This window comes from Drosophila simulans, chromosome 3R (genome assembly GCF_016746395.2).
Source record: "Drosophila simulans strain w501 chromosome 3R, Prin_Dsim_3.1, whole genome shotgun sequence".
Lineage (NCBI taxonomy): Eukaryota > Metazoa > Arthropoda > Insecta > Diptera > Drosophilidae > Drosophila > Drosophila simulans.
The window spans coordinates 8,817,236-8,842,787 of NC_052523.2; the positions used below are offsets into that span (position 1 = coordinate 8,817,236).

Sequence of the window (25,552 nt, forward strand, 5' to 3'; positions counted from 1 at the left end):
ACTATACATTTTAAGATCTTTAAACAAGCCCAAGATAATAATATACAATATTAATGGACGCATAAATATTCAAAAAAGTATTGTTATATACTTGAATTTATTTTACTTTGAGCACTGAAAAATTCGTTGTAGTCTTTAATAAATTGACTCTGAGTCTATTGAATGACATTTAAAATTGCTATTGGTAGGCAAATAAATTATTTAAGTACTTTAAAATGCAATAAAATAAGCAAAATAATATTTATGGCCGCCGGCAATATTTTGCAAAAAGTTCAAGGCTTGTATTGTATTACAATGCATTAGAATAACATTTATTTACGAGGCTTGACAACTTTTAAAATAATCCCCTTGCGCTCATAAGTAATCTACATTTAAATATTTTCTTTATAATTTCTTATTGCTTATAATTAATGTTAAAAAATAACAAATAACAATAACAAAAACAAATAATATATGAATTCGAACAATAACATTTAAATTAACTTATGAAATCGGTTAATTTGGTGCTATCTTAATCTAAAGCTTTTACAGTCTGTGAAACCATATACTCCCACATAATAAAACACATTTCACTTTCAACAGCCAACCACTCGGTAATTACTTAGTGACGGCTGAGCCCCACAAAGCAACTCCTACTCCGGTATCTGCGATCTTCAATGCCCATGTAAAAATAAAATCTCAATCTGCAGTCGTTTCTTTTTCTTACACGTACTTATTCAATTTGCTAAACCGAGCTGCACCTTCGACAGACCAACTTTTTAGAGCCTCGTCAAATCAGCGGTATATCAGTACGAGCCAATTAATTTAATTTGTCAAGCCGCACATACAAATCTGGCGAGCCTTCATCATAAGTCAAAACTCGGAGGGAGCAATGCAAAGGAGGCTAACAATAATGAGCGTAAACCAGAAAACGTCAAAACGGAGGGCAATTGATATTAATTTCGCCCAAAAAAAAAAAAAAACGCCAAATGGAGTTTTCCTGTGGTAGATTTGTCTGTGGCAAACAGTAGAGTCCGTATCGATTTTTTTGGCCTTTGGCTTTGGGCTGTGTTGGGTTTGACAATTGCTTTGCATGAACGCACGAATATTGTGCAACATTTTTGGACCGGAGCAGCGGCAAAAAACAAGATCAGTATTAACAATGTACCACGCATTTTTTGAAAAGTTGTTCGTGCCACGTTTTTGTTCTTTTATTTAACTCAATTTTTGCTCGGGGTTGACGTTGTTGTATGAGCATTTAATGCCGAAATTTTGTATTATCGGCCCGGTTTGACTGCCTTGAGTCCGGCTGACTGCTTTTTCTCTATTTAATATTATGAGGTTTTTTTTTCGTGGCTTTTTGCTATTTAAACATGCTATTAATTTTTAATGGCGTGTGACATTTTTGTTTACGCACAGCCTCAATGTAGAGCAAAACATTAGCATGTCGGCGGTAATAGTTTACCAATTTTCTTGCTGCCATTGAGGCATTTGACGGTGTCTTAATTGATATTTATCGCTGGACGATTGCCATGTTCATCATAATAGAGTCGTGTAGCCGACAAAAAGCTCATTACTTTGGCTGACTGTTGGCTGCATGGTAAACGCGCCTACAATTTGGCCATTTGATTAGCCTCACCTCGTCATGGTCGCCGGGGCCCCAAATGGCCGATCCAATCCGGCACATAAAATCCAATTTAATTAAGTTGGACTCTCGGATTGAGACGCAGTCGGAGGATCGAGACTCAGATGGAGGCCCACAAAATCACAGAGTAGCAGCTGCCGTGGCAGACAACCTTGCCAACATTCTTAACGTGTTCAAGATTTTTACCAACGCACTGCATTTAGGTTTGTTGTTGTCGCGTTCACTTTTCAAATGCTTACGAAATGTCAATATTCGGCACAAAGTTATTTGTTATTTGATCGGATCGATTGAGCAATTGTTGATATACAATTTTTCTGTGTTTGTTCTTTTTGTCTAACGGTTTCTCATTGATTTGTTAGCTAATTGTATACGAAAAATGTAATTAAAATTAAAACGAGTAACTGGAAACCGCAACGCTCGCATGTCAGCTTGACAAACGAAAAATAGGTAAATAAAAAATGTTAACACCTAGATCGCACAGCTGGCGACAGCGGTGCGAATGAGTCATATTGCACTAGAGTAGAGTTTCAATTAGTTGCAAATTACCTGCCCAAAGCTAAGAACTAACGAAAACCTGATAAAATGTTATTCATAATAATTATAAGATATTTGGTATTGAAAGTATACTTGGACACATATGATTGATACACCCAAAAATGGTTCACACACTTGTCTTTACTTTCTAAATTGAAGAAATCGCAAAATAATTTTACGTAATTTACGTAATTTAATGTTGCCACCATGACATTTCATTTTTTACCATTTTTTCATTATTATTGCCCACCTATCAAACCTCAATTGGGTTTGCCATTTCTTAAACAATCGTAAGCCTAATTTGCTTTCATTGTTATGGATAATAAACGGACCCTGAGCTATATATGGCAAGGTTAACAATTATTTTGGGTCTCCATCACTTGAGCCTATATTTTCAAAACTATTTTCGCAAATGCCTTACTTCCTGGCAACCGCGATGATGGGTGTTTCTTTTTTGGCTTACCAAATGGCCGGCTTAATCAAGCCTTCTATATGCCAATTAAATCCATGGCTGCTAGTAATGTTAGTTAGACCATAATTTTGTGAAAAAGAGCCGTCTGCGTCAAGCTAGTCATGTTTTATGCATATATTGCTTTAGGAGTTGAAAATGCGACTACGCATGTAGGATATATCTTTGGTTTTTCTTCGAACTTTTGTGTTTAGCTACATATAACAACGCTTGCAAGAGTATGTGCTTCTAACTTGAATTCATATTTACTCATTCATATTTTGTATATGAACAATAGCAAGTGGTTGTTGAACTCCTTGATTCTGATTTATTATCTGCTAAACACCGAAATTACAAAACTGGATCATTGGAGTGCATCACAGATAAAATCTGACCTTAGTTTCCCCATTACATCATTATCAAAATTGTTATATTATTGTTTAATTCTTAATAAAATATGTACATTAAACTGCATTCATGTTTTATTTGAGTACTCAGGTGTTTGCTATAAAAGGATTCACTTATTTGAAGCCAGGCATCAGTTGTTTCACATTCTACATTCAAGCACCTAATTAAAAGACCAATTTTAAAATGGCACTCTATAATATTTTGGTGATCAGTGTCCTGGTTGTCCTCGCCCAAGGATCGTATTTGTCGTCGGTGAATCAGGAATCCGGAGTGGGAGTTCATCAGTCTGGAGTTATTTCATCTGGAGCTCCAGCTGTCGGAATAACCCGCGGCCACTCTGCTGCTCCCCAGCCCCAACGACCCATCTCTGGCTATGGATCCCTCTCTGGTCCTGTTGGAGGTTCCCGTCGAGTGCCCCCAGTTGGAGTGACCGGATCTCGTCCTCGTGGTGGAGCTCCACGTCGTCCGTCTGCTGGAGCTCATGGTCGTCCAAATGTAGGAGGATCTGCCCATGGAAATTCCTACCAGAATCGCCAACGCAGCCAAAAGCCTTATTAAGAAACAGAACTTATCATCAGCAAATGACCAAACCTAGATCTACATCCTTCTTGTAACATCCTTAATCTACTCTCAAACCTTTTTCTATCGCAAATAATAACAAATGTTATATAAAAATTAAACTTGATTAAGATTATTTTACAATGGCAGGGATGACATTGAACAATGGGGAATATTCAATGCATAGACATTACCTATTACTTAATCCTTAGCAACAATGTCACCTTTGATGAACTGGTTAATACGCCAATTTAAACTTTAGCGACAAGTTACGCACTCAATCGGCTGCACTTCATGATTTAAACATTTATTGAATTGTTGACCAAAGTGATTAGCCAGTTAGGCTGGGAATATAAATTCGATTTTCAGACCATTAAAAGCTGCCAATTTTTTGATATTGGGCTATGTTAAGACGCTGATTCTTGAATCAATAAAATACAATAAAATACAAGAACATAAGCACATAAAGCACATATATGTACATACATATGTAGAGTACATCTATACTCTATATCTATCTATAACTCTTCAATTATACATTTGAATTGTAAAAATCCTAAGATTCTTTGTATCTGAATGTTTCGACTGACATTCAAAAATTAAGAAAAAAATTCTAACTTCAACTGAGAGGTCTTGAACATATCTCCAAGTCCTCGCTAATGGATTTTTGGTCAACAATATTTTGAGTCAACAATAATTTACACATAAATGTAGTTTTAAAATATGATTTTTATTTTTATTAACAATTTTTCGGGGACTAAATCAGCTTTTGGTGTTAGTATGGCTTATGAATCCTATTGCGATTCTGGCCATGATTAGCTCCTCCGCGGATAGCTTGTCCAGCGCTACCGATAACAGCAGGACGAGAGTTGGATCCAGTTTGACGACGACCATAAGAAGACACAATACGAGGAGCAACTGGACGAGCAGCTGGGGACTTAGCCTGCGATCCAGGGGCCGGTCGCACTTCGGGGAAACTAATAGGAGCTCCTGATGAGACACCTCCAGCAGAATGAGCTTCCACTAGCGATACAGGTTCCACTTGCGTTATATGGTATCCTTGAACTAGGACGTTCAGAACACAGAACACGAAAGCAAATTGAAATAGCATATTTTTCTATATTTATTTCTTAATATCAGAAATGAATTTCTTTCTTTGTAATCTTTGTTGCACAACTGATGGTTCCTGTGGACTTGCTTTCTTTTTTATACGCTAAATCTTTATTAATAAATATATGGACAGCCACAAATCTAAAATTACTTTTTATGCCTAATGATATAATTAGTTGAAAGGTACCTTTTGACTTAAAAGTGTAACAAATCACACACGGGAGTTTCCCGTTTCCTTATACATTAAATACTTCGAACATTACTTAATGTTAAATATCATTTACAAACCTCACTAACACGCTTCATAAAAAATTAATTAATAGTGACTGGAATGGATAATTTTTATTATCAGCGAACCATGTTTTTTTTGTTGACGCGTGGTCATTTATACGTTCTTTAAGGTCATATTTATAAAATGTATAAATTATATTACATTTTTGAAAAGTGTAGAAAAGTTTACAGTTACAGTTTTATACTTATTTTTATTTAAAGAACCTATAAAATAAAACATATTCCCACTTAAAACATTAAAAAAACGAAGTACAAGTATTCTTTTTTAAATGCCATTCAGATATTTTCAGCTTAGAATTCGTTTAAAAGATTTGGAATATTATATGTGGTTTGAGTATTCGTTTAAAATATCATCGAACAGATTTCTCCTTCTTTTTCTTTTAAAAAAAAGTTGGCTTAAACATAATGATACTTGTGAATAACTTATGTATTTTGACTAACAGCCTGTTAAACGAAGAATAGCTCTTGTAGTAATGGCTTTAATACTGGCAGTAATTAAAAGGATAAATATTTTGATGTAAAACTTTTTATTCAATTGTATTAATAGTTGATAATAAGGTTTCTAAAAATGGTTAAACAGATCAATTTTTGCGTCGTTATTACTGCATCCTAATAGGGATTGTGGCCATGGTAATGAGTCTGATGAATGTTGCTGTGTCCAGATCCAATAACAATTGGGGCTGGCACTCCATGGGGATGGCGGATAGGAACCACTGGGGCAGCCACCACTCGGGGAGCTGAAATCAGGACTGTGGGACCAGGAACGACCACGGTAGCCGACCGAACGTAGGACCCCGAACGAAGACGACCAGCCAATCCTGATCCGATCACACGATGATTTCCTCCAACTGGAATAGATCCTGGGCCATGGGTGTAGATTGGGCGTTGCGACTGGTGAGCTGATGGATGTCCTTGAGAAACAACAACAACCGGAGCTCCGGACGAGACGACCGGCGAGTGAAGTGCCACCTTCGACTCTTGTTCAATGGGAAAAATATTTGATCCTTTAGTCAGGACGAATATGGCGCTGAAGACAACAATGTAGCGGGCTGCCATCTTGGTTATTTGGATTAATCTCTCAGATTGACTGATGCTTTCAATGTGGAAAACTAAAGCTTTTATAGTCAAGCTCGCATTATTCAAATTGTTTAACCTAATTAAAAAATACCAAAGCACTTTATTAAATTAATATTATATATTTTAGATGTCATGAGAAAAAAGTTCATTTGCCTCTGAACCGTCCAAGATTAAAATTGGAGTTCATTGGTCTTATTATTTCACGAAAAAATAATTGTTTACATTAAGGAGATTTGTATATCAGGTTTGATAATTTGAAAAGACCCTTTGTTTCCATTTATTGCAGGTAATAAGCTTAACAATAGTTGTAAAACAGACTTTTTGTTCAATATATATATCTTTGAATTTTCTATTCTATCTTAAAGCTTTTCCTGACATTAAAAATTCAGCTTGGCAGAGTCTAAGTGATAAATGTTGTCTACCGATTATTATTTGACGAACGAAAAACAAATATATATAAGATCCCCCGTTATGGGAAATTAAAAGTTTTTCCTTGAAATTTCTTTAAAAGATTATACACTTTTTAGCCATTTAAATTTGTATCCATAAAGTACATATCGAAATTGTTAAACAAAATTTGTTGCCGAAAGAATTCTTATGACAAGATCGGTGTGAGTTATAAACATGAAAATAAAATAATTTTCAGCGGTTGAGAATTAGATAATAGTTACCAAAGACATTAGAAGAAATGATTCTAATGTCTTTGCAATGAGTTTCCTACCCAAGTAATTGCATTGGAGATGTTCCCGATTTCTAATAATTGTACTCCTTTTTTTTTTAAACTTTTATTTGCAGTTATGAAAGAGCTGAGTTGAGATCATTTAAATTACAATAGGGTCATTTTCGTCAGATCGGGATGGGATGGTGTATAATTTGTAAAGTGTTTCTAATATGGTTTCTGGTTGCGGTTGCGGTGGACATTTCCTTGGGCAGCTCCACCTCCGATGGGACGACCATAAGCGCTTGCAGAAGAACGACGAGGAGCACCACCATAAGGACGAGATCCGGCCGCTGGAACTTCGCCCACTCGACGGGATCCTCCGATAGATCCAGAGATGGATCCATGACCATAGGCAGGACGCTGGGCCTGAGAAGCGGCTGGGCGGCCCCGGGTAACACCAACGGCAGGAGCTCCAGATGAAACCACTCCAGAGTGATGAACCGGCACAAGATTCTCCTGCGCAACTGGCGAAATATTTGATCCTTGAGCCAGGACGATTGTGGCAATGATGACAAAAATAATACGGAGAGCCATTTTGATATTCTGCTTGGTGAGTATTGCTTGTAAGACAAATGATGGTTTTAGCTGGAAAGTGAAGCCTTATATACATATGAGACAAGCGAAAATTTAGGGCAGCTAAGCATGTAATTAAATATTTTAAAATAATTAAAATCTGACTCACCAATCTCAACCATCTAAGTAATGCTTTTTCAACTCTCTTGGATGTCAAATACAGGGTTTTGAACCTAAAAGCTTTGATTTAATATATTTAAGTGGAATATATTAGTTTTAAGCATATTATTTTTTAAACGATCGATATATACACCATTGACATTTGCTTAATTCTACTCGATTTTATGAATAAAGCAGAAAGGTTTACGTTAAAAATTATATACAGTGCTTGGTAAAAATGGTTATGGCTTCTTACAAATAATCTAAGTTCTGCCCAAAATACCCTCAACAAAACCCGGATATTTATAAATAGTTAAGTTAAATATATCCCGACAGAAGTCGGAATAACAGAAGAGGGATTAAACTAGAAAATTTTAGATTTTATTGTTAAGTAGATCAAGTACAAGTAAATACATCAAGTATTATGACTCGATAAAAAAACGCCAAGACTTAAACAGTGTTTTATATTTATTTGAAGATAAGATGCTATGTTGAGTTGTTAAAGAATACTTTGTGAATAGCTTAGCTTTATAATTTCTTTTTAACTTTTTGGTTGGCAATTACTTAATACTTTTCCACAAATGTGTTTACACTCAAGTCTATAAATTTACAAAATTACAATTTGACAACTCATAGGAATAGGATTTCTAGTATATTTTAAAGAGCTTTAAAAAAAACAAAATGTTAAATGTGTTTACATATCTTTTATTTGTGTTATTATGGTTGTAAAACTTAATTTCAATTGGTTCTATTGGGTGTCTATAAATGGTGTCAAACGGGATCGCAGATAGATTCGGGAAGCGTGTTTGCACGGCTCTTAGCCATGATGGCGACCATGGTACACATTTCCATGACCAGCTCCTACAACGGATGGGGCAGGGACTCCCTGAGGCTGGCGAATCGGAGCAACCACCAAAGCAGGAACCACCACGGCTGCAGGACGAGCGTAGGACACAGCAGGACGAGGTGCAGCCACAGCAGGACGAGCGTAGGACACAGCAGGACGAGGTGCAGCCACATAGGGTCGTGCACCAGCCAACCCTAATCCGACTCCGGAATGACCTCCGCCAATTGGAACTTGAAGTGGGCCTTGACCGTAAGTAGAACCAACGGATTGGGACACAGATGGATGTCCTTGCGAAATGACTTCCGCAGGAGCACCAGAGTGGATTGGCACCTCCGCTTCCTGCTCAATGGGTAAAAGATTTGATCCTTGGGCCAGGACGAATATGGCGCTGAAGATTACAAAGAAGCGGGCTGCCATTTTGATTTGTTTATTTTTGCTGAATGTTTGTTAAACAACTGATACCTTGTGCTGCTAACTTTGGACTTTTATACCAGAGAAAAGCCAGAAAGCCTGAATTTACAAGAGCTGTAATTCATCATTTTTAAGTAATTATAGTATGTGATGTCATGCAATCTGCTCCAAATTCTAAGTTGACCCAGTTTATTGCACTTTGAACTGATTTCTCATCTTGTTTATGCAAGACAATTACTGGTTTTGCCCTAATTAATTTGAAATAAATTTAATGTAATGTACTGTAATTATCTAAAGTAAACTAAGTAAAACGTGTTGTCATTGCATGTATTAATGTATTAATTGATTTGACATCATTTGACAAATCCTAATAAATTATGTACCACAAGACAATACTAGATTAGTTTAAAAGGGCCAATTTTCAATCATTTTGTAGTATATATTATCTTGATAGGGATCAACATTTTCGTCCGTCCGTCCATTATGTAAGCAGAATATGGTCTATATCTGAAGCCAGACGCCAACGAGTTATGGATATCTAACCTAATAGCCGAGGAATTTTTTGTTATTATGTTTTAATTCGTTGTCTATTTATTAGCAATTGGTTCTTCGATCGGCATAAAATGGCGCTGATTTTAATAAATGGAGGACCTTGTTGATATATATTAAATAAATATATTTACAGGCAAGCCTTTTTTATCTATATTTTAAAAGAACATGGCTTATTGATTTGCCTTGCGAATATAGATAAATGCATATGATTATCATGCATAAGTATACCCAGATTTGTGTAAATAGTAGACACACACCATCGACAACGACGAAATTATTTCATTTGACCATATTATATTTCGGAAGAAGAAAACAATACAACTTATAATAAGACGCAATCAGGTAGATATCAGTTCAGTTATCTTGAGCTCAGAATTAGTGGGCCCTGTGAGCGCTGGGCAGACGATGGCATTCGTGATGACCGATGTGTCTCAGAACTGCAAGTAAACAATAATATTATTTGTGGTACCATTTTAAATAGGATTATAACCAACCTGGCTTAAGTTCATTGCGACGCAGGCAGTTCAAAACGGCCAGTTCGCAAGAGTTCTCCACCTTGTAGCAGAGATGACCATCGGTGGCATAAGTTGGACTATGAACCCTGGGGCAGTGGATGGTGGCGTGGCAGTTGCGCTGATGATGCAGATGATGAACACCATGAGTTCCGTGATATGGTGCCTCCAGATGGTTGTGGTGATGGGGGGACGCGTGGATTGGATGCTGATGATGGGATCCGTGAACTTCATGAACTGGTGCCTCGAGTTGTTGGTGAGGATGTGAACCATGATAGTGGTGCTGCGGGGATCCGTGGATGAGATGATGCGATTCAGACAACTGATGATGATGGTGGGACTCAGATAGGTGATGGTGCGCTTCTAGGTGATAATGGGGTCCGTGCTCGTGATGATGCGATTGGGATTGGTACAGATGTACTCCTTGATGATGATTTCCTACTCCTGCAGACAATGGCTCGTTATGAAGGACTTGATGCACTGAAGCATCTTCGACAGGCAGGTATCCTTTCTGGGGAACCTCCGCTTCTGATATAATAATATCCGATCCGCGCAGAAAGGATCCTTGGGCCAGGACCATCCAAGCACTCAGCAAGAAAACGAAACGCAGAGCCATAATTGCTTGCCAAAATTACAATTGTTTCGTTACTCGCGAGACAACTGATGTTGATTCACAGGAACCTTTTCGGTTTTATACCCAGAGCACAGTAGAAACCGAGTCCAATAATTTAAACTTAATAAGAAGCCCATTTTAATTAGAAATTAATTAAAAGATAAGCAGCGCAATGGCATCGTTGGTAAGCAGCTAATTAAATAATATAAATACTCTAAAGCAAGGCATAAATCACAACCTTGTGGTATATGCAGGCTAGGAACGTTCAACTCGGGCATTTCTTCAATCCAGTTATTCGCAAAACCTAGAGCTCAGAATTCTAAGCCCTCAGGTCAACCCGAGTTGACTGAACCCATTCGCATACTTACATCTTTACAAATGGTCTTAGATATATAATAGTCTTTTAATATTTTTATTTTGATGTTGCCCTACAATTCTCAAATGGTTCTGTTGAAGACTGTAAGACTCGTTACAAAATATTAAAAGTAAACTATTTTACAATGTGTACTTAGGTGTGATTACTTGGAGATTGTCAAATCGACAAATGTTGGTTATACAAGTGTTTTAACTGTTGTTACTTATTTTAAAATGTGTTAGAAGAAGCGCCGCATGACCCAAAATATAAATAATCTCATAAACTAGAATTGTAACCAGATTTCTGCTGTCTTCTTCAGCTTTTTAATTCACGTTTCATATCCAAATAAAATGTAAAATTCCTATTAAGAGAAGGATTACCGTACACTGAAGAAGATAATATATATATTTAGATTTATTCGTTTACAAAGTGCTACTAGATCTATCTCGCGGGACTTTACAAATAAGATGTAAGTAATTAAACTACTCTATTATTCTGTTGTAATTAGTTACAACTTACTCTCGCCATAAAGGCGGATGTGAGTCTTTCTGTTGTGGGCGTGACAGTTTTTTGAAACTATCATTCTACCATATGCATGCTAAGTAGCTTACAAAAAACCCGAGATCGTAATAACTTAATTAGTTATTAGCTTTATATGAACATAAAATAACGTTTTCAATAGGCACTCAGTATTATAAAAAACTTATTAAAATAAACTCTAAAGCCCCAAAGCAAACGTCAGGTGGTCAACAGAAGTGGATAATTTCAGTGAATTATTGGGTTATCTAATTACACATTTTATATTAGACAGGAGAGGAATTACCCTTACCCATTTTTAATTAGTTTTAATAATAATTAAAATAAAATAATATAATAAGATAAGAAACATGTGGTATTACATTAGGATTCATATTATTTTTATTAAGCAATATATTATATAAATACATTTAAATACATTTTTATATAGCCCTAACAAAATGAATTTCATACAGATTACATATTTTTAATATTACGTTAAAGCGAATATTACAAATTATTATTATTAAACAAAAAATTTTCACTACATCTTCTTCTGAACTGGGTGTGACTAAAACACTATTAAATTATTCAGCGCGGTCGCTAGATTTCTACGTGACTTGTTGGCTGTTCGTTCCGCAAACACGATTTCAATATTTGCTTTCATGCTTGAAGTCCCAAAGAAGCCCTAATAGATGAAAACAACTAATAGTCATATATTTAGGTGTAAAAGTTCATTTATTATCGTTCACCTTTAAAACATTCTGCGTGGCTTACAAAAAAGCTGTAAAATTGAATAAAGGGAAATAAGTCAACTGTAATATTTAAACATAATGTTTAACTTACTGTGGCCACTACGACAGGTGTGAGACCGTTTTTCACACTCATTACCAAAGTGTAGGACTTTGCCCTTGTAGATTCCTGTTGTGGGCTGATAAATGGCTGTACAAACGTCGGAACATTCCTTCTGACACTCCATCTTGGTCGTTATGGTCAATGCTTTTATATAATATTCGTTTCATTAATTCTTAATAAATTGTAATAAGAAAATGCTTACGTGGCTTGCGATGGCAGTTCTCCTTGTCGAAATAGCACTTATTCCGGAAAACATTGCAACCTCCTCCGAGAGCCCAAACAACTTCCTCCGTATCCGGACATTCGCCTGAGCAGTTACCACTAACTTGGCTCAAAGCCACACACAGCAAAAGGCAAATATAGAGAGAGAACTTCATGTTTAAAGGCCTCGAAGTTTTGGGATGAACTGAGCAGATCGTTTGCCACCTCCACTTATATATATGTTTTTGTTAGCTGTGGAGGCACGTCTTCAGAAATTTGTTATCGGTTTTAATTTATTCAAACAACAGAAACCGCCAGATGTGTGGGGATTTTTTGTTTGTTAATATTATACATAAATAACACTTCATAAAAACGCTTGTGGTGGCCCATTGTTTGCTTTTTTATCAATAAATAAAAACAATTTACAATCGTACTTTAAAAACATTTAATTTTTATCAAAATTTTCACCAAAATTATACATAAAGAAAAAAGGTTTTTTATGAGGCAAGAACCAGAAAATCTCTGTATTTTAATTCATTGTTTAGGACTTTCAGTTATAAAAGTACTTAGCCCTACACGAAAGCTGTAAAAACACATAGAATTAGCCTTGGAACACATTTTTTTTCAGTGTATTACTTACTTTCGCCAGTTCGACAGGTGTGAATGATCTTCTCGCACTCATTGCCAAATTTCCGCAGCTGACCCTTATAAATTCCACCTGTGGGCTGATAAACTGCAGGACAAACATCGGCGCAATACTTTTGGCACTCCTCCTTTGTGGTGATAGTCAACTCTATAACATTTGGTTGGTAATGAAACATCAAGTTATATGGCTAATAATATGTTCGCACCATATTCTGGATTACAGTTCGCCTTGTCAAAGTAGCATTTATTGCGGAAAACATTGCATCCGCCTCCAAGGGCCCACACCACATCCTCCGTATCAGGACAGCTTTCCGGGCAACTAGCACTAACTTGGCTTAAAGCCACACACAGCAAAAGGCTAATATAGAGGAAGAACTTCATGTTTGATAGCCTCGAAGTTTTGGGATGAACTGAGCAGATCGTTCGCTTCCTCAACTTATAAAGGTTTTTGTTTGCTTGGAGGCGCGTCTTCGTTAAGTTTTATCGATTTTAATTTATTCAAACGGCAGAAACTGCCAGATGTGTGGGGGTTTTTTGTTTGTTAACATCATACATACGTAATTAACACTTTTTAAAGACGCTTGTGATCCCCCTTCAGTTGCTTCTTTATCATTAAATCTAAACAATTCAATGTTCATCAGAGTACAGGAACACAATGCGCACTTAGAACTAAAGCCTTTCCTAATTCAAATGAAAAATCCATATAAGCGTATTTGATTTATTTATGGAACAAGAACTCGAAAATCTCTTTATTTGAATTCTTAGTTCAATCTTTCAATCACATAATCATATAGTCCTACAAAAAAGCTGTGAAAATAAAAAGAATTAATCTTTGAGCACCTTATTTATGGGGAACAACTTACTTTCGCCAGTCCGACAGGTGTGAATAAACTTTTGGCACGCATTGCTAAAGTTTCGCACCTGACCCTTATAAACTCCACTTGTGGGCTGGTAAACTGCAGGACAAGCATCGGCGCAATGCTTTTGGCACTCATCCTTTGTGGTGATGGTCAACTCTATAACATTTGGTTAGTAATGAAACATCAAGTTATATGGCTAATAATATGTTCGCACCATAATCTGGATTACAGTTCGCCTTGTCGAAGTAACATTTATTGCGGAAAACATTGCATCCGCCTGAAAGGGCCCACACGACATCCTCCGTATCGGGACAGCTCTCCGGGCAACTAGCACTAACTTGGCTTAAAGCCAAACCGAGCAGCAGGCACAGAGAGAAAAGCGATTTCATCTTGAATATATTTCTATAACTAACTGCTGAACAGCGTGAGTCTCTTTTATATAAGCAGCTAGGGCGATTCTAGGGACTGAGTGGGATTTTTCATAGTGAGTATATGCAGAATAGTCACAAACCAGATGTCGGTGATTTTTATATTATTTGTATACGCGATTCACACGTATTCGTGGATTTAAAATGAATAGACAAAGATAAGAGAGCTCAAATATATAAACGATTCTCATCAGAGTTTACTGGGCTCTCACGCTATCAGCCTCATTACGATACAATACTTTTAATTATAACATTGTTATAAATATCAATAAATGTACAGAAACTATAAAATTAAGCGAAATATTTTTTGAATATTATTTAATAAATTTTAACTTGCGGTATAATTAGTGATTTGATAAAATAATACAAAATGTAAAACTAAGGCAAAGTCAACGAAGCAGGCAACCTATTAAATATTTGTGAAATACATCTAAAAGTAGAATATATTTAAAATTTGTACAGATATAACATATATATCTTCCAGTAGGGGATACCCGTAGCTAATCGAATAATAAAGCAAACGTGAACGTGGGTTGATCAGCTGTTTTTTTTCCACTAACTGGTTTATCTGTGTTTCCTCACTGTAACCAACTCTCGTGATTTCTCTACGGCCACGTTTTATGTCCAAGCTTTGTCATTAAATGGAGCAGATATTTGTTGCTAGCCAGAAACGACACTTAGAAAAATTCAAGCTGCTGGGGCAAAGCCAATTCGTCGATGGCCCGCATCGAAGGCGGTGTAATATCGACCGATGAAAACGTCTCCCAGAATCCAGAACTCCGCATCCATCAAGGTGAATGCAGATAGGCAAATACTCGATCCATCGTCGTTTGTAGCACTCATTACATAATCTCTGGGCTGCAGGCCAAATCGCTGACCTCCAATGATGAACACGATTTCGGGCAAACTATCGATCTCAGAACAGTTGAGCAAATATTCGTTATTTGAGGTGGGCAAACCGCCAAGGAGACTATTAATAATTAGGTATTCTCTGGGAGGCGCTGCCAGTAGAGATGTACCCGTATCCGCGATGGCCTGTCGATGCTGAGTGATTCTAGTACCGGCCACTTCAATGGCATCCAAAGGGAACTGCCAATACCCCGCATGAGTGAGGGGCACGTAGGTTAGGGATCCCGAAAACTTGGTCTTATCCACCCCACCGAAAAGTAGTTCTCCACCCTTTCTTTCACTGCCATTGCGCTTCAGATAAAACGAGAACACACAATCATCCACCAGCTGCTGGTCACACATGCTCTCAAACAATGGCTTAATTCCCAGCTCAGCTATTGGCCGGAAGCCCAGTCCCACGATCCCCGCGAAATTGGTATCCACAAAGGTTGGACCCGGCTCGTGTGTGGCCATGCCAAAGGTTTGATTCCGCACCACCAGTTGGCCAATGGCAACCGTATCCTGGGCCAATCTTCCCGACAGACTTCCAGTTCCGTAGGCAATGGAAAATCTCCGACCGTCCGGAACAAAGGTACTCGAGGCACTGGAGTTGTAGCGATGATGATGGTGACAGGCCACACTCTTTGGCGAACACTCGGCACTTGGCACCCAGAGATTGGCTGATCCGGTGTCAAACAACATATTGAAGGGCTGACCCGGCGATCCAATGCTAATGGGTCCAGCGTACTCCAAGTTCAATCGGTTATCGAGCGTTTCAGTGGCCCCACCATTCCTAGACGTTACCTCCTGTTCTCCGACCACATTGTACTTGGCCAAGAGGGATGATCTGCCGGCACGGTGTTGACGGCGACTGGCCATGAAAGAGGCCTGAAATTGCATGGGAATCCGGATCAGTTGGCCCTGGCACTTCGCCCAAAACAGGCACAAGATCCACAGGGACAACCACAGCGAAATGAGGCAGTGCATCACTGGCCCGACCAGGCGAATTTAAATCGATCCGAACCGTTTGTAAAGCCCCTTTCAACTAATTGACAGAGATTCTGGCCGCGATTGTTTTATAGCACCTGCAAATGGAGCACTTTAATGGCCCAATTCGTCTGGCATTCCAAATGGAATTGGTTAATGTGGTGGTTGAACGCACTTCAATGTTTGCGTAAAGTAGAGATAAATAGTGCGAGTACATTTAATTGAATAAACAAAGCAATTGGCAATTACACAATTAAATTGTGCGAACAGTGGTACATTGGCAAATGAATTCGTTTTAATAAAAAACAATAAAAATGTTTAAAATAATATCATAGACTTATACTTTTAATGCAACTGTCATTTTTTGTCATACAGTCTAAGAATAAATATAACATCTATAGGTAATACATATGTATATACTTTCTGTACTTATCAATTACTTGGCCTTAGCCAATCCGATCCTCTTTTCTGTGGCATCGAAAACTGTATAGTATCGGCGCAAAAAGATATCGCCGAGTACCCAAAATCCCCTGTTAATGGGAGCAATGGCCAACACACAGACTGGTTTACGATCCAAAAGCACTTCCATTAAATAATCGCTGGATGTTAGGGGAAATACCATTTCACCGATGAGAATATTGATATTTGGCAGAGATCCACTTTTGCATGCCACCACAAAATAACCATTTTGTAGCTTAGCTGATAGGGTATTCAGCAGGTTATGATATGTTTGTTGGGGCACCAGAACCAGTGATGTTCCCGTGTCCAAAATCGCATTACTTTTTCCACCAATTTGTTGAGTTGCCACTGAAGTTTTGGCTATCTGAAGACTCCACGTATGCCATTGGCTGACTGGCACATAGTGCAGTTTTCCTTCAAACTTAGATTCATCAAATCCTCCAAAGATTATCTCCCGAGGATGTCGACGGAGGTAAACCGAAAACACGCATTTCTCAACCAATCGCTGTGCACACAGAAGTTCCACAAATGGTGTCGTATTGGACCAGGACAAGACTCCCAGGCCCAAGCCCACTAGTCCATCGAATTTTACGGAACCAAAGGGAAAGTGTTGAAGGAACAGACTTTCCCCGAATGTGAAATAGGGTAACTCAGCTCCAGCAATGTGCATGGTGTCCTTTGATAGATAGCCAACCACTTTTCCCGATCCATATCGCAGCGTGAAGTTTCTTCCATCAGGAATATAACTACTTGATCGAGAAGAGTTGTACTTGCGGTGATTTTGACAAGCCGAATTACTCATCGGACAGTTCACAGAGGGTATCCACGTATTCGAAGATCCCGTGTCAAAGATCACTGTAAAGTTTTGCGTAGGGCTTCCCATGGCTATTGTCCCATAATATTCCATATTGTTGTGAGTCTGTAGCAGCAGCTGAAGTGTTTCGCCTCCTTTGGCTGCACTTCTTTCCAGGAAGACTTCACTTCCATTGAAGCTTCTCCTTACGGAAATCGGTACTTTCAGAATTTTTCTAGTAGCAAAGACTAAACTCAGAAACGCGAGCAAGAAACACAAAACTCGAAGCATCTTCTATGAATTTACTTGGAGAACTGAAAATATTGCTCTTAAATTTTTGCGTTACAACTGGAATTGCGCACATGTAACTTTGCAGCTGCTCGAGGTAATTAACTAGGTAAAGGGATAGGCCCACAGCTTTTAAATGGTTCTGCATCTTAGCTATTTTTATTTAAAACAAATGCTTTCAATATATGAAAACTTTATATATACGAACTTAGCAAAATGATTTAACTTGGCAACAATTTTAGAAGTTACATAGGAACAGTGAGCTTCAAGTTACAGGTGTACTAAAATTAAAAATGATCATCTATGCGAGATCAACTGGATTATAAATTAATACAGATAAGTCTAAGTGGCATACGTAGTGGCAGCGAATCCGATGCGATTGTTGGCCAAGTCGAATTCCGTGCAGAAATGACGGATGAAGGCATCGCCCAGGATCACTGGCTCGTCGGGAACTTCAGATACTGCCGATATGCAAACTGTCTTGCCTCTGTTGGTCCTCACCTTTAATTTCATCTTGTTACCCTTGACCACGAACTTCTTGCCCGCAATGACAAAGGCGAAGTCGGGTATTTTCTTGGAGCACTTCATCCAGCACTCACCGCTGGAGGTAGCGCTGCATCCGATGACCTTGTTGATCTTTTTGTAGATGGCCGTCGGAGCCGTGATCAAGGAAGTTCCGGAATCCACAATGGCCTGCACCGAGCCGCTCACTTTGGTGCCGCCCACGTAAATGTCCTGCAGAGTGAACTGCCAGTAACCCTTTTTGGTCACCGGAGTGTATGTGTAGCTATGGGATCCGCTATAAGCGCTTGTATTGGAACTACCGAAGATTAGGGCACCACCTCGCGCGGAGCTGCCGCCGCCCTTCATACAAATGGCAAACTTGCAACTGGTGATCACATCCTCCGAGCACATGTTCTCCACCAGGGTCTTCACATTGTCCACGGCTATGGATCGATATCCCAGTCCTAGTATACCATCGAAATTGGAGGTCACGAAAGTGGTTCCCGGTTCCTTGGTGGTCATGGCGAAAGTTTGATTGGTCACAGCCAGCCCAGCTATTCTCACCGTATCCTTGGCCAGAACTCCTGCCACACTACCCGAACCGTAGGTGATGGCAAAGGATTTCCCGTTCTTAACATAGGTACTTGACTTGGCCGGATGATACTGTTTGTGTTTCTTGCAAGCCTTACTCCTGCAATGCGGTCCAGGCACCCAAATATTCGAGCTTCCAGTGTCCGGAAGCACTGTGAACTTCTGCTTAGGTGTACCAATGTTCATTTTGCAGGTATACTCCATGTTCGCCGTGTTTTTCAAAGTGGCCGTTCCAGAAGTCTTGGCAAAACTAAAGCCATATCGATTGGCCAAAAAGGCCTTCTCCGATCGCAGGTTGTCGGTGGTTCGCACGAAGTTTTGTTGGAAGTCCAATGGTAAAGTAGCGTAACTTGAACCAACGACTGACTCAGTTTTGGCCTTTATTTTCCGATTCGACTTTCTAGCCAAATTACGCCTCCTCCTGCTTCTCTTGGCCGCATTTAATCTGCGTTTCCTTTGATTCCTTGATCTGGCAGCCAATCGTGCTCCATGACGAGCACCACTCCGCTGGTTCCTGTGTCCACTTCTGACTGCCAATGATCTTCTATCAGCGGAATGATTGACTTTCCTCTGCCTGGCCTCGGCCAAAATTACAAAGAGGCAAATGAATGCACACAGTACCAAAATCCTGCACCGCATGCTTTGCGTTTGTTCGAGAAAGTTTAGTTGGTACTAACACTAATAATTCGGGTGTTATGGGTTTTATAGAGCCCCGCATTCTGTGAAATTTGCTAACCAAGGTCACTGGGGAAACCAGCTGTGGGAATGTTTGGATTTCCTCAGAAACCGTAGGAATAAAAGCAAATAGCAACATATGCAATACGGATCACATGGTAGTTAAACCTAAAATTAGAACACAAAATATCATTGTCTCCGTTGATAAATAAGAAAAGACCTTACTCAACAAAAAAGCACAAGTTCCGCAGTATTAGTATAGTACTTTATAAACCCGCTTTCCAAAACAAAAAAAATTACACTTGTAAAATATATTAAATTGAATAAATAATTTTGTAAATACAGGTCAATGTCATTGGCCAAAAAAAGATAAGACAATATAAAGAAAATAATTTCATGGTAGAGACACACATAAGCCAAAACATATTTTATTCAGTGAAAGACGTCAATTTGGTAAGTAAATTAACGTCATAACTTAGTCTATTAAAAGAATTTGTTTACTCTCGAAATTATATTTTTAGATTAGAGGTATTGACGGCATAAGTGGTCGGGAGAAGTTTCACATTTTCCTTCTTTTTCGTTTAGATGGCGCCAATCTGCAAGGAAAACAATTCAAATAAATGCGTTAGGAGTATGAATGTACAACGGCTACTCACTTATTTCATGACGACAGGCGCTACGACCTGCTTCGCAGCTATTGCCGAATAAGCATGTAACCAATTTTCCATTTATCATAGCCTCTTCACAGACCGGCATGTAAATTGCAGGACATATTTCAGGACATTCCGACTCGGGTTTTGCTGCTATCTGTGTTGAGACAAAAAGCAATCCAAAAATAACAGTTAGCGAGTTCATTTTTGGAGAAATGTGAGATACATTCTGAACGATCGTGACAACCTGATGAGCTTATATAGGCATATAGATATACATATGTATATTGAGATATATAGAACTGGTTCTGAATACAGCTGTTAAATTTCATTAACGTTTAATAGTGTTCAAAAAATACAGTTCAACTCTTTTTTATATGTTCCGCAGCCATTACCTATGTAATCCGAAAAATATTTTACACCCACCGATCATATTGGTAAACTGGTTGAACCGCCTTAACCTTCACTCACTCTGGGATCACTTTAAATGGCAGTAATGTCCGAATGGAAAACGTGCCGCCCGGGCTAACAATTATATGTTTGAATTTCAATTTACAGCGATCAGTTTCCAGCACAAATCGATTCGCTGTGACCACCACTTGAACTCCCCAAAGAGATCGTTGCGGCTCCAATCGAAAGTCGGTCATGCCTGCTGTGTGGGTGTGGATGCTCTTGGCGGTCATGAATCTGACACTCGGTCAGTCCATTAGTGACCATGCAGATAATGAGGTGTCGAAACCAATTCCAGAATACTATGGTAGGGCCCAGCCAGAGCCCCGCAGATTTTCATGTAAGAAGTGCTATCCGTATTTGTACCCAAAAGACAAATACTACGTGCTGCCCAAGAGAACTGGAGAGAGAATACGCCATAATGTCGTATTCCTTGTAAAAGACCGTCGAACGGGACGACCTGTCAGAGTGGCCTTTAGAAACGGCCTTAAAAATAGTAGAAATGTTCGTGTTTTAAAGGCTTTTAATAACAACAATAACCCATGCCGTGCTAAGCCAGGCAGATGTGTATATCGCCTTTTCAATCGGAAAACATTTCGCACCTACAAGGCGGACTTCAGGACGGGAAGGAAGAATGGAAAACGAGTTTCGGTTTTAAAGCTTATCCCCTAAATAAAATATATATAATTCTAACAAAGATATGTTAGAAAGTTTATTAGCAATGAACTTTTTCGAAGCGCTTGTTCATACAAATAAGCTACAAATACTTTGTGTCACATTTTTGAACGTAAAAAGATGCAAGATCTTGGGCACTTTTCTGAACGATTTTCAAACCGACTTTCTCGGTGCCACAATAAAGCTAAAATAGTGGCAGCGTTCCGTGCTCCCAACACTCAGAGCACCCATTCACTTGGCTGCGACCTGTCGACTGTCATGTCTTTTCGACCGGACCGGGCCAAATCGAAGTTGGCCGACGGGTGGGCGGCGAAGTTGGCCAACGAGATACGCACGCAGTGTCGCCAAGCTGACAGAGCCAAAGATTTATTACATGTGGCGTTTAGAGATTTGCTTGCTGCCTTTTTTTAGCCGAATTAATACACCTTCGCGAGACCAAGTCAATCAAAACGCTTGCTTGCGTTTCACTTTCCCATCAAAAGTAAGCAGCGAGAGGCAGGAGTGACTTTTTAAAAGACGATTCTTAGAATGCTGATGAGAATATCTTTCACACATGACCTTTTCATATTCACGCATGGTTTTTTATTAAAAACAATTAGAAACGGTAGAAAAAAAAGTATAAAACCCTGGCTCGATACCACTAGTAGTAGTTATTCTATTCTTGAAACCCAGATGCACATTTGGATTTTTGCGCTCTTTGGGCTTTTGTGCCCACTATTCATTATGGGACGCCCAAGTTTCGGTCGGTAGATCTGCGAACTACCAGTCATTTTTTCTGCTGACTACAAGTGTCCCGAGGTAAGTAATGCTTTCATTTGCTTTAATTTAATTTCTGTTTATTTTAACAGCAAATAAATTTTATTCGCACCTGATTATACATTGATTTAACGGCTGAGAGCGGTTGAGAGCAAAGCACTAAAATTATTGTTCACAAATATTTATAAATAAAAACCGCACGGAAGCCGTTTCAGTCGCCTGTGCTCATCATGGCCAACATGATCGTCAACCTCTCATTTATTTTCTTTTTCTTGGGTGGTATTATCCATCTCAATGAAGCCCAGACAACGGATTGTTCGAATTCGTGTATGCTTCGAGCAAGATGCACTCCTTACTACAAGGATCTGGTCTGGTCAGTGGTGGATCGCGTCTGTCGGGTCTTCCAGAACGGTTGCATCTTTGCCAATGAAAACTGCATGAGAGCCAATCGCTGCTTGCCACGTAAGTTGGTCTGAATTTAATTCTAAATTAAGTGGTTCTACATTTATTATGCCTCTAGCCATGGTAGCCACCACAAAGGAGGAGTGTACGAAGGAGATCTACTGTCCAAGGTGGTGTTCCCGGGGAGGTCCGCCAGTCTGCGCATGGTTTCCCTATACGGACAGTAATGGGAATACCGGGGGTCGAGACATGTCATTCGGAAGTCGCTGTCTACTAGACATGTATGCCTGCCGTAATGAACAGGGTAAGTTCATTTGTATAGCATTCTAGACCATTATTATGACATTTTTGATACTTGCAGCCTATGTCAACGAACCACGGATCGGATCGTGCACATAAAATATTTAAATAAATATTAAAATATTTACCAATATATGCGAGCTAAATCGTATGATTTTGTATTTATACAAGTGGTCTTGCATCTTACCCCTTGAACTCACAATAACTTATTGGTCTGGTAAACAAGTCGATTATAATACTTTTATTACGCTCACAAATATTGCTTATCCATGCAAAAATTTTAAATATATAAATAAGAACGTCTTTGAGCAGCTGAGAGAACAAAACCTTGATTACACAGCTGGATATTTATATCTGTAGATAATAATGTAGATGTATGACTATAAAATCTGGCACGTGATGATAATTACTCATTATAATTATGAGTTTAAAAACCTTTTACTCCCATTCGCTTGTTTTTGTGGAATTCCAGGTCTGAGATTTGCTCGAATCAGAGATTCCTCTAGAGCTAGTACTTTATAATTTCGAATCCGATTTCAATGACTTAATGCCCCAGCTTGGTCCTTTAAGAGGATAATAAGTTTGTTACTATTATCCCAATGCTTTAAAAAATGCTTATGGTAAATTGAGCTTGCCCGAAAAAAATACTATTTTTTAAAAAAGCCTAAAAGAGCACCGTAGTTTATTTGTTATTAAAATAAATTTTTCAAGAATTGCAATGTTTTTTAGCATTATTATCGGAAACACGTGCAAAAAGTATACACCTGCCTGTGGGATCGAAACCTTTGTTCAAGCGACATATGGATTGCGAATCGAGTTCATTGGCTGGCCTACTTCTGGTCAGATATAAAACTAATTTCAATCAGCAGCTGGAGACACTTAACCAGCCCTCGCCCCAACATGAAGTTGATCATCCTGATCGTTTTTTTGGCTCTTCTTGGTCTAGCGAAATCACAGAACTGTAACAATGATTGCTCGAGAATCGGAATTAATTACCTTTGCGGGAAAACTGTGAGAAATGGCAGGGAAATTCGCTGTACCTACAGGAATCCTTGCGAAATGCATTTGCATGCCTGCCAAAAACGGGAGGGTAAGAGGAAAAATGGAAAACTGACATGAATATACACACTTATGTACATAATATAAAAATTATTTCACCAGAGTGGAGAAAAGATACAACAGGTCGATGCACACGCGACTCGGAGGAATGCAGACGGTAGGGGGAAAATTACCAGGCGCAGGAGAAGCAGCTGAATATTTTTAAGAATGTATAAATATTGACACAATTGACAGGGCGAAATATAAAAAGTAAAATTTCTTACAGTCTCTGAAAACTTTTGTGGAATTAAATTTCAATGCGAACTTGGCAAAAAGCGCGAACGGTTGGATAGTAAAAATGCAAATTGTCTGCAAGTTGGGCAACAAAATACTTCTCATTTGTGTGCTTCTAGGGATCTTAACAATAGTTGGCGGCCAGCTTTTTTCCTTGAGTGGTAAGTGCTATAAATCCCGCATATGCCCATGTATTTTTGTAGACCATTTGTCCCAGTAGCTCCAAAGAAGTGTCATGATGTGTGTCCCATGGGATATCGGGTTGTGTGTGCCCTGGACGTCCTAGATGGCTGCCTTAGATCCTTTGCCAGCAGTTGTGTGATGCGAATGTACAACTGCAAGTACCAGAAGGGTAAGTCCGAAAAACTGAAGCCATATACAATACTTCTCGACTGTTTTTCAAAACCTATGATTAATGAGGCAAAGTATGTAAGCATAATTTATTTATTTTAATTCGTTTTCGTTATTCCTCTCGCAGATTATCGCATAATAGCGGAGAGGGCATGTGAATTTATCAGTAACGACGAACTTCTAGGGATGGACATCTAGCGGCGAAATATGAAAGCTGCTGGGTGCTGTTGTCTGCGGCCAGAGGGCGCCACCTGTCAACGGCGCACGCGTCGTATACGCGATGCAGGGCGCAGGGAATTGCGCGTGGATGCGAACGGGCAGGATATATACCAGCAGCCAGCAGTGCTGTATTTATGTGTAACTCTCAACTCTCTAGGCACGCGTCACGTCACCTCCGCGAACGAAAATCGCCAGTTTTCCTCCGTTATTTTCCCGGAAAATTCATCCTTTTTGTACGCCATCGTTACTGTTTTAAATCGCACTAATAAATTATTATAAATCGTAGTTTAAGTGTTAACGCCTAGGCCAAGAGTGTTTTGTTTGTGGCAGTGATATTCAACCGAAGAAGTTGGGAAAAGTGAAAAGTCAAAGCTGTTGGCCACAAGTCAAAAATTGTTTGGGCAGGCAGGAGCAGCACAAAGGATATAAACTACTTACACACGAGTGCTGAGTCCTGAGCGCTGAAGGCTGAAAAGTTTTCTCGCTTCGCTATTCAATAACAGGTTGGTTTTTATTGATCTGCGAAATTGTTGCTAATTCCCTTGCCTAATTATTTTCCGCGTTGCAATGTCAGCAAATTGCGTATCGTAAATTATGTATAACAACCTATGCGTGTGTTTTGTTGCATATATTTTGGCGTTTGATATTTGCTTACGTGACCTCGAAATGTAGCATTTTCTATTGTATATTCATTTTATTAAGGAAACTACATGTGAAATTAAAAAAGTATTACATTTTTTATTTAAAATCAGTGAGGCATGTTAGTAACATCAAAATATGTACTGATTTTCGCATAGTTTTCGTGGAATGTCTCAACATTGTATACATTGAGGCAAAAACATTTTAAAGCTCCAATGTGGGAGCTTTTGGCAAAGCTTTCTTTACATTTGTCAGCCTACAGTTGATCATTGTTATATTTTTTGTTATATTGTTATAATATTTTTGTAATAAGATTACATCTAACTAGTTTTTTCACAAATTAAATAAATTTGAT

The 25,552-nt window shown here is 38.7% G+C and overlaps 17 protein-coding genes and 1 long non-coding RNA gene across 21 annotated transcripts; 5 read left to right on the forward strand and 13 right to left on the reverse strand.

Moving 5' to 3' along the window:
• The first annotated feature begins 3,136 nt into the window (after positions 1-3,136).
• LOC6727703 lies at positions 3,137-3,689 on the forward strand. Its single transcript, XM_002103029.4, has one exon. It carries the CDS (start codon positions 3,198-3,200, stop codon positions 3,570-3,572), a length of 375 nt encoding a protein of 124 aa, XP_002103065.2. The 5' UTR covers positions 3,137-3,197; the 3' UTR covers positions 3,573-3,689.
• A 608-nt stretch (positions 3,690-4,297) lies between these two features.
• On the reverse strand, positions 4,298-4,759 carry LOC6727704. The gene has a single exon (XM_002103030.4). It carries the CDS (start codon positions 4,681-4,683, stop codon positions 4,348-4,350), a length of 336 nt encoding a protein of 111 aa, XP_002103066.2. The 5' UTR covers positions 4,684-4,759; the 3' UTR covers positions 4,298-4,347.
• An 823-nt stretch (positions 4,760-5,582) lies between these two features.
• Positions 5,583-6,029, reverse strand: LOC6727705. The gene has a single exon (XM_002103031.2). The coding sequence runs from the start codon at positions 6,027-6,029 to the stop codon at positions 5,583-5,585; it is 447 nt and encodes a 148-aa protein (XP_002103067.2).
• Positions 6,030-6,845: 816 nt separating this feature from the next.
• Positions 6,846-7,355, reverse strand: LOC6727706. Its single transcript, XM_002103032.4, has one exon. It carries the CDS (start codon positions 7,303-7,305, stop codon positions 6,937-6,939), a length of 369 nt encoding a protein of 122 aa, XP_002103068.1. The 5' UTR covers positions 7,306-7,355; the 3' UTR covers positions 6,846-6,936.
• A 780-nt stretch (positions 7,356-8,135) lies between these two features.
• LOC6727707 (cuticle protein 16.5) lies at positions 8,136-8,757 on the reverse strand. The gene has a single exon (XM_002103033.4). The coding sequence runs from the start codon at positions 8,705-8,707 to the stop codon at positions 8,261-8,263; it is 447 nt and encodes a 148-aa protein (XP_002103069.1). The 5' UTR covers positions 8,708-8,757; the 3' UTR covers positions 8,136-8,260.
• Positions 8,758-9,530: 773 nt separating this feature from the next.
• LOC6727708 (histidine-rich glycoprotein) lies at positions 9,531-10,443 on the reverse strand. Its single transcript, XM_002103034.4, has 2 exons — positions 9,748-10,443; positions 9,531-9,690 (listed from the first exon to the last, which is right to left on the reverse strand). The coding sequence occupies exons 1-2, from the start codon at positions 10,379-10,381 to the stop codon at positions 9,629-9,631; spliced, it is 696 nt and encodes a 231-aa protein (XP_002103070.1). The 5' UTR covers positions 10,382-10,443; the 3' UTR covers positions 9,531-9,628.
• Positions 10,444-11,725: 1,282 nt separating this feature from the next.
• On the reverse strand, positions 11,726-12,530 carry LOC6727709. Of its 2 annotated transcripts, XM_016175493.3 has the most exons (4): positions 12,307-12,530; positions 12,096-12,248; positions 12,002-12,033; positions 11,726-11,937 (listed from the first exon to the last, which is right to left on the reverse strand). In XM_016175493.3, the coding sequence occupies exons 1-3, from the start codon at positions 12,479-12,481 to the stop codon at positions 12,023-12,025; spliced, it is 339 nt and encodes a 112-aa protein (XP_016034281.1). In that variant the 5' UTR covers positions 12,482-12,530; the 3' UTR covers positions 11,726-11,937; positions 12,002-12,022. The 2 variants fall into 2 exon arrangements, with proteins under 2 accessions (XP_016034281.1, XP_016034280.1); XM_016175492.3 differs by lacking the exon at positions 11,726-11,937 and having other exon boundaries at positions 11,969-12,033.
• Positions 12,531-12,736: 206 nt separating this feature from the next.
• On the reverse strand, positions 12,737-13,402 carry LOC27207959 (U-Kazal-Dg21.2). The gene is made up of 3 exons (XM_016183584.3): positions 13,157-13,402; positions 12,946-13,098; positions 12,737-12,888 (listed from the first exon to the last, which is right to left on the reverse strand). Exons 1-3 carry the CDS (start codon positions 13,329-13,331, stop codon positions 12,878-12,880), a joined length of 339 nt encoding a protein of 112 aa, XP_016034282.1. The 5' UTR covers positions 13,332-13,402; the 3' UTR covers positions 12,737-12,877.
• Positions 13,403-13,654: 252 nt separating this feature from the next.
• LOC27208101 lies at positions 13,655-14,238 on the reverse strand. The gene is made up of 3 exons (XM_016183726.3): positions 14,025-14,238; positions 13,814-13,966; positions 13,655-13,757 (listed from the first exon to the last, which is right to left on the reverse strand). The coding sequence occupies exons 1-3, from the start codon at positions 14,197-14,199 to the stop codon at positions 13,747-13,749; spliced, it is 339 nt and encodes a 112-aa protein (XP_016034283.1). The 5' UTR covers positions 14,200-14,238; the 3' UTR covers positions 13,655-13,746.
• On the reverse strand, positions 14,117-16,271 carry LOC6727710 (lysosomal aspartic protease). Its single transcript, XM_002103036.4, has one exon. The coding sequence runs from the start codon at positions 16,111-16,113 to the stop codon at positions 14,926-14,928; it is 1,188 nt and encodes a 395-aa protein (XP_002103072.1). The 5' UTR covers positions 16,114-16,271; the 3' UTR covers positions 14,117-14,925.
• A 131-nt stretch (positions 16,272-16,402) lies between these two features.
• LOC6727711 (cathepsin D) lies at positions 16,403-17,954 on the reverse strand. The gene has a single exon (XM_002103037.4). It carries the CDS (start codon positions 17,654-17,656, stop codon positions 16,550-16,552), a length of 1,107 nt encoding a protein of 368 aa, XP_002103073.1. The 5' UTR covers positions 17,657-17,954; the 3' UTR covers positions 16,403-16,549.
• A 36-nt stretch (positions 17,955-17,990) lies between these two features.
• Positions 17,991-19,420, reverse strand: LOC6727712 (lysosomal aspartic protease). Its single transcript, XM_002103038.3, has one exon. The coding sequence runs from the start codon at positions 19,385-19,387 to the stop codon at positions 17,996-17,998; it is 1,392 nt and encodes a 463-aa protein (XP_002103074.1). The 5' UTR covers positions 19,388-19,420; the 3' UTR covers positions 17,991-17,995.
• A 395-nt stretch (positions 19,421-19,815) lies between these two features.
• On the reverse strand, positions 19,816-20,590 carry LOC27208085. 2 transcript variants are annotated; one of them, XM_016183717.3, is made up of 3 exons: positions 20,500-20,590; positions 20,080-20,230; positions 19,816-20,019 (listed from the first exon to the last, which is right to left on the reverse strand). In XM_016183717.3, the coding sequence occupies exons 2-3, from the start codon at positions 20,177-20,179 to the stop codon at positions 19,946-19,948; spliced, it is 174 nt and encodes a 57-aa protein (XP_016034284.2). In that variant the 5' UTR covers positions 20,180-20,230; positions 20,500-20,590; the 3' UTR covers positions 19,816-19,945. The 2 variants fall into 2 exon arrangements, with proteins under 2 accessions (XP_016034284.2, XP_039151610.1); XM_039295676.2 differs by lacking the exon at positions 20,500-20,590 and having other exon boundaries at positions 20,080-20,323.
• A 101-nt stretch (positions 20,591-20,691) lies between these two features.
• Positions 20,692-21,245, forward strand: LOC27206992. Its single transcript, XM_016182761.3, has one exon. The coding sequence runs from the start codon at positions 20,719-20,721 to the stop codon at positions 21,193-21,195; it is 477 nt and encodes a 158-aa protein (XP_016034285.1). The 5' UTR covers positions 20,692-20,718; the 3' UTR covers positions 21,196-21,245.
• A 601-nt stretch (positions 21,246-21,846) lies between these two features.
• On the forward strand, positions 21,847-22,802 carry LOC6727713 (salivary glue protein Sgs-5). Its single transcript, XM_016176534.3, has 4 exons — positions 21,847-21,996; positions 22,047-22,416; positions 22,475-22,660; positions 22,718-22,802. The coding sequence occupies exons 2-4, from the start codon at positions 22,185-22,187 to the stop codon at positions 22,753-22,755; spliced, it is 456 nt and encodes a 151-aa protein (XP_016034286.1). The 5' UTR covers positions 21,847-21,996; positions 22,047-22,184; the 3' UTR covers positions 22,756-22,802.
• Positions 22,803-23,456: 654 nt separating this feature from the next.
• LOC27206997 lies at positions 23,457-23,912 on the reverse strand. The gene is made up of 3 exons (XR_001600241.3): positions 23,786-23,912; positions 23,653-23,729; positions 23,457-23,598 (listed from the first exon to the last, which is right to left on the reverse strand). It is a non-coding gene; the product is annotated as an uncharacterized LOC27206997 (long non-coding RNA).
• LOC27207658 lies at positions 23,557-23,909 on the forward strand. The gene is made up of 2 exons (XM_016183349.3): positions 23,557-23,746; positions 23,818-23,909. The coding sequence occupies exons 1-2, from the start codon at positions 23,557-23,559 to the stop codon at positions 23,874-23,876; spliced, it is 249 nt and encodes an 82-aa protein (XP_016034287.1). The 3' UTR covers positions 23,877-23,909.
• A 75-nt stretch (positions 23,913-23,987) lies between the features above and the next one.
• LOC6727714 lies at positions 23,988-24,843 on the forward strand. Of its 2 annotated transcripts, none has more exons than XM_016176536.3 (3): positions 23,988-24,149; positions 24,206-24,340; positions 24,467-24,843. In XM_016176536.3, the coding sequence occupies exons 1-3, from the start codon at positions 24,053-24,055 to the stop codon at positions 24,535-24,537; spliced, it is 303 nt and encodes a 100-aa protein (XP_016034289.1). In that variant the 5' UTR covers positions 23,988-24,052; the 3' UTR covers positions 24,538-24,843. The 2 variants fall into 2 exon arrangements, with proteins under 2 accessions (XP_016034289.1, XP_016034288.1); XM_016176535.3 differs by having other exon boundaries at positions 23,989-24,149; positions 24,209-24,340.
• Positions 24,844-25,552: the final 709 nt, after the last annotated feature.

Excerpts from the sequence above, each read along its gene's own strand:
- LOC6727703 (XM_002103029.4), top strand. The coding sequence starts at position 3,198 with ATGGCACTCTATAATATTTTGGTGATCAGTGTCCTGGTTGTCCTCGCC.
- LOC6727704 (XM_002103030.4), bottom strand. The coding sequence starts at position 4,683 with ATGCTATTTCAATTTGCTTTCGTGTTCTGTGTTCTGAACGTCCTAGTT.
- LOC6727705 (XM_002103031.2), bottom strand. The coding sequence starts at position 6,029 with ATGGCAGCCCGCTACATTGTTGTCTTCAGCGCCATATTCGTCCTGACT.
- LOC6727706 (XM_002103032.4), bottom strand. The coding sequence starts at position 7,305 with ATGGCTCTCCGTATTATTTTTGTCATCATTGCCACAATCGTCCTGGCT.
- LOC6727707 (XM_002103033.4), bottom strand. The coding sequence starts at position 8,707 with ATGGCAGCCCGCTTCTTTGTAATCTTCAGCGCCATATTCGTCCTGGCC.
- LOC6727708 (XM_002103034.4), bottom strand. The coding sequence starts at position 10,381 with ATGGCTCTGCGTTTCGTTTTCTTGCTGAGTGCTTGGATGGTCCTGGCC. Across the intron at positions 9,691-9,747 it reads TCGCAATGAACTTAAGCCAG|TTCTGAGACACATCGGTCAT; the intron begins GTTGGTTATAAT and ends GTTTACTTGCAG.
- LOC6727709 (XM_016175493.3), bottom strand. The coding sequence starts at position 12,481 with ATGAAGTTCTCTCTCTATATTTGCCTTTTGCTGTGTGTGGCTTTGAGC. Across the intron at positions 12,249-12,306 it reads GAACTGCCATCGCAAGCCAC|CATTGACCATAACGACCAAG; the intron begins GTAAGCATTTTC and ends ATTATATAAAAG.
- LOC27207959 (XM_016183584.3), bottom strand. The coding sequence starts at position 13,331 with ATGAAGTTCTTCCTCTATATTAGCCTTTTGCTGTGTGTGGCTTTAAGC. Across the intron at positions 13,099-13,156 it reads GAACTGTAATCCAGAATATG|AGTTGACTATCACCACAAAG; the intron begins GTGCGAACATAT and ends CAAATGTTATAG.
- LOC27208101 (XM_016183726.3), bottom strand. The coding sequence starts at position 14,199 with ATGAAATCGCTTTTCTCTCTGTGCCTGCTGCTCGGTTTGGCTTTAAGC. Across the intron at positions 13,967-14,024 it reads GAACTGTAATCCAGATTATG|AGTTGACCATCACCACAAAG; the intron begins GTGCGAACATAT and ends CAAATGTTATAG.
- LOC6727710 (XM_002103036.4), bottom strand. The coding sequence starts at position 16,113 with ATGCACTGCCTCATTTCGCTGTGGTTGTCCCTGTGGATCTTGTGCCTG.
- LOC6727711 (XM_002103037.4), bottom strand. The coding sequence starts at position 17,656 with ATGCTTCGAGTTTTGTGTTTCTTGCTCGCGTTTCTGAGTTTAGTCTTT.
- LOC6727712 (XM_002103038.3), bottom strand. The coding sequence starts at position 19,387 with ATGCGGTGCAGGATTTTGGTACTGTGTGCATTCATTTGCCTCTTTGTA.
- LOC27208085 (XM_039295676.2), bottom strand. The coding sequence starts at position 20,278 with ATGAACTCGCTAACTGTTATTTTTGGATTGCTTTTTGTCTCAACACAG. Across the intron at positions 20,020-20,079 it reads CGCCTGTCGTCATGAAATAA|ATTGGCGCCATCTAAACGAA; the intron begins GTGAGTAGCCGT and ends TTTTCCTTGCAG.
- LOC27206992 (XM_016182761.3), top strand. The coding sequence starts at position 20,719 with ATGCCTGCTGTGTGGGTGTGGATGCTCTTGGCGGTCATGAATCTGACA.
- LOC6727713 (XM_016176534.3), top strand. The coding sequence starts at position 22,185 with ATGGCCAACATGATCGTCAACCTCTCATTTATTTTCTTTTTCTTGGGT. Across the intron at positions 22,417-22,474 it reads AGCCAATCGCTGCTTGCCAC|CCATGGTAGCCACCACAAAG; the intron begins GTAAGTTGGTCT and ends TTATGCCTCTAG. Across the intron at positions 22,661-22,717 it reads TGCCTGCCGTAATGAACAGG|CCTATGTCAACGAACCACGG; the intron begins GTAAGTTCATTT and ends TGATACTTGCAG.
- LOC27207658 (XM_016183349.3), top strand. The coding sequence starts at position 23,557 with ATGAAGTTGATCATCCTGATCGTTTTTTTGGCTCTTCTTGGTCTAGCG. Across the intron at positions 23,747-23,817 it reads TGCCTGCCAAAAACGGGAGG|AGTGGAGAAAAGATACAACA; the intron begins GTAAGAGGAAAA and ends TTATTTCACCAG.
- LOC6727714 (XM_016176536.3), top strand. The coding sequence starts at position 24,053 with ATGCAAATTGTCTGCAAGTTGGGCAACAAAATACTTCTCATTTGTGTG. Across the intron at positions 24,150-24,205 it reads CCAGCTTTTTTCCTTGAGTG|TAGCTCCAAAGAAGTGTCAT; the intron begins GTAAGTGCTATA and ends CATTTGTCCCAG. Across the intron at positions 24,341-24,466 it reads CAACTGCAAGTACCAGAAGG|ATTATCGCATAATAGCGGAG; the intron begins GTAAGTCCGAAA and ends TTCCTCTCGCAG.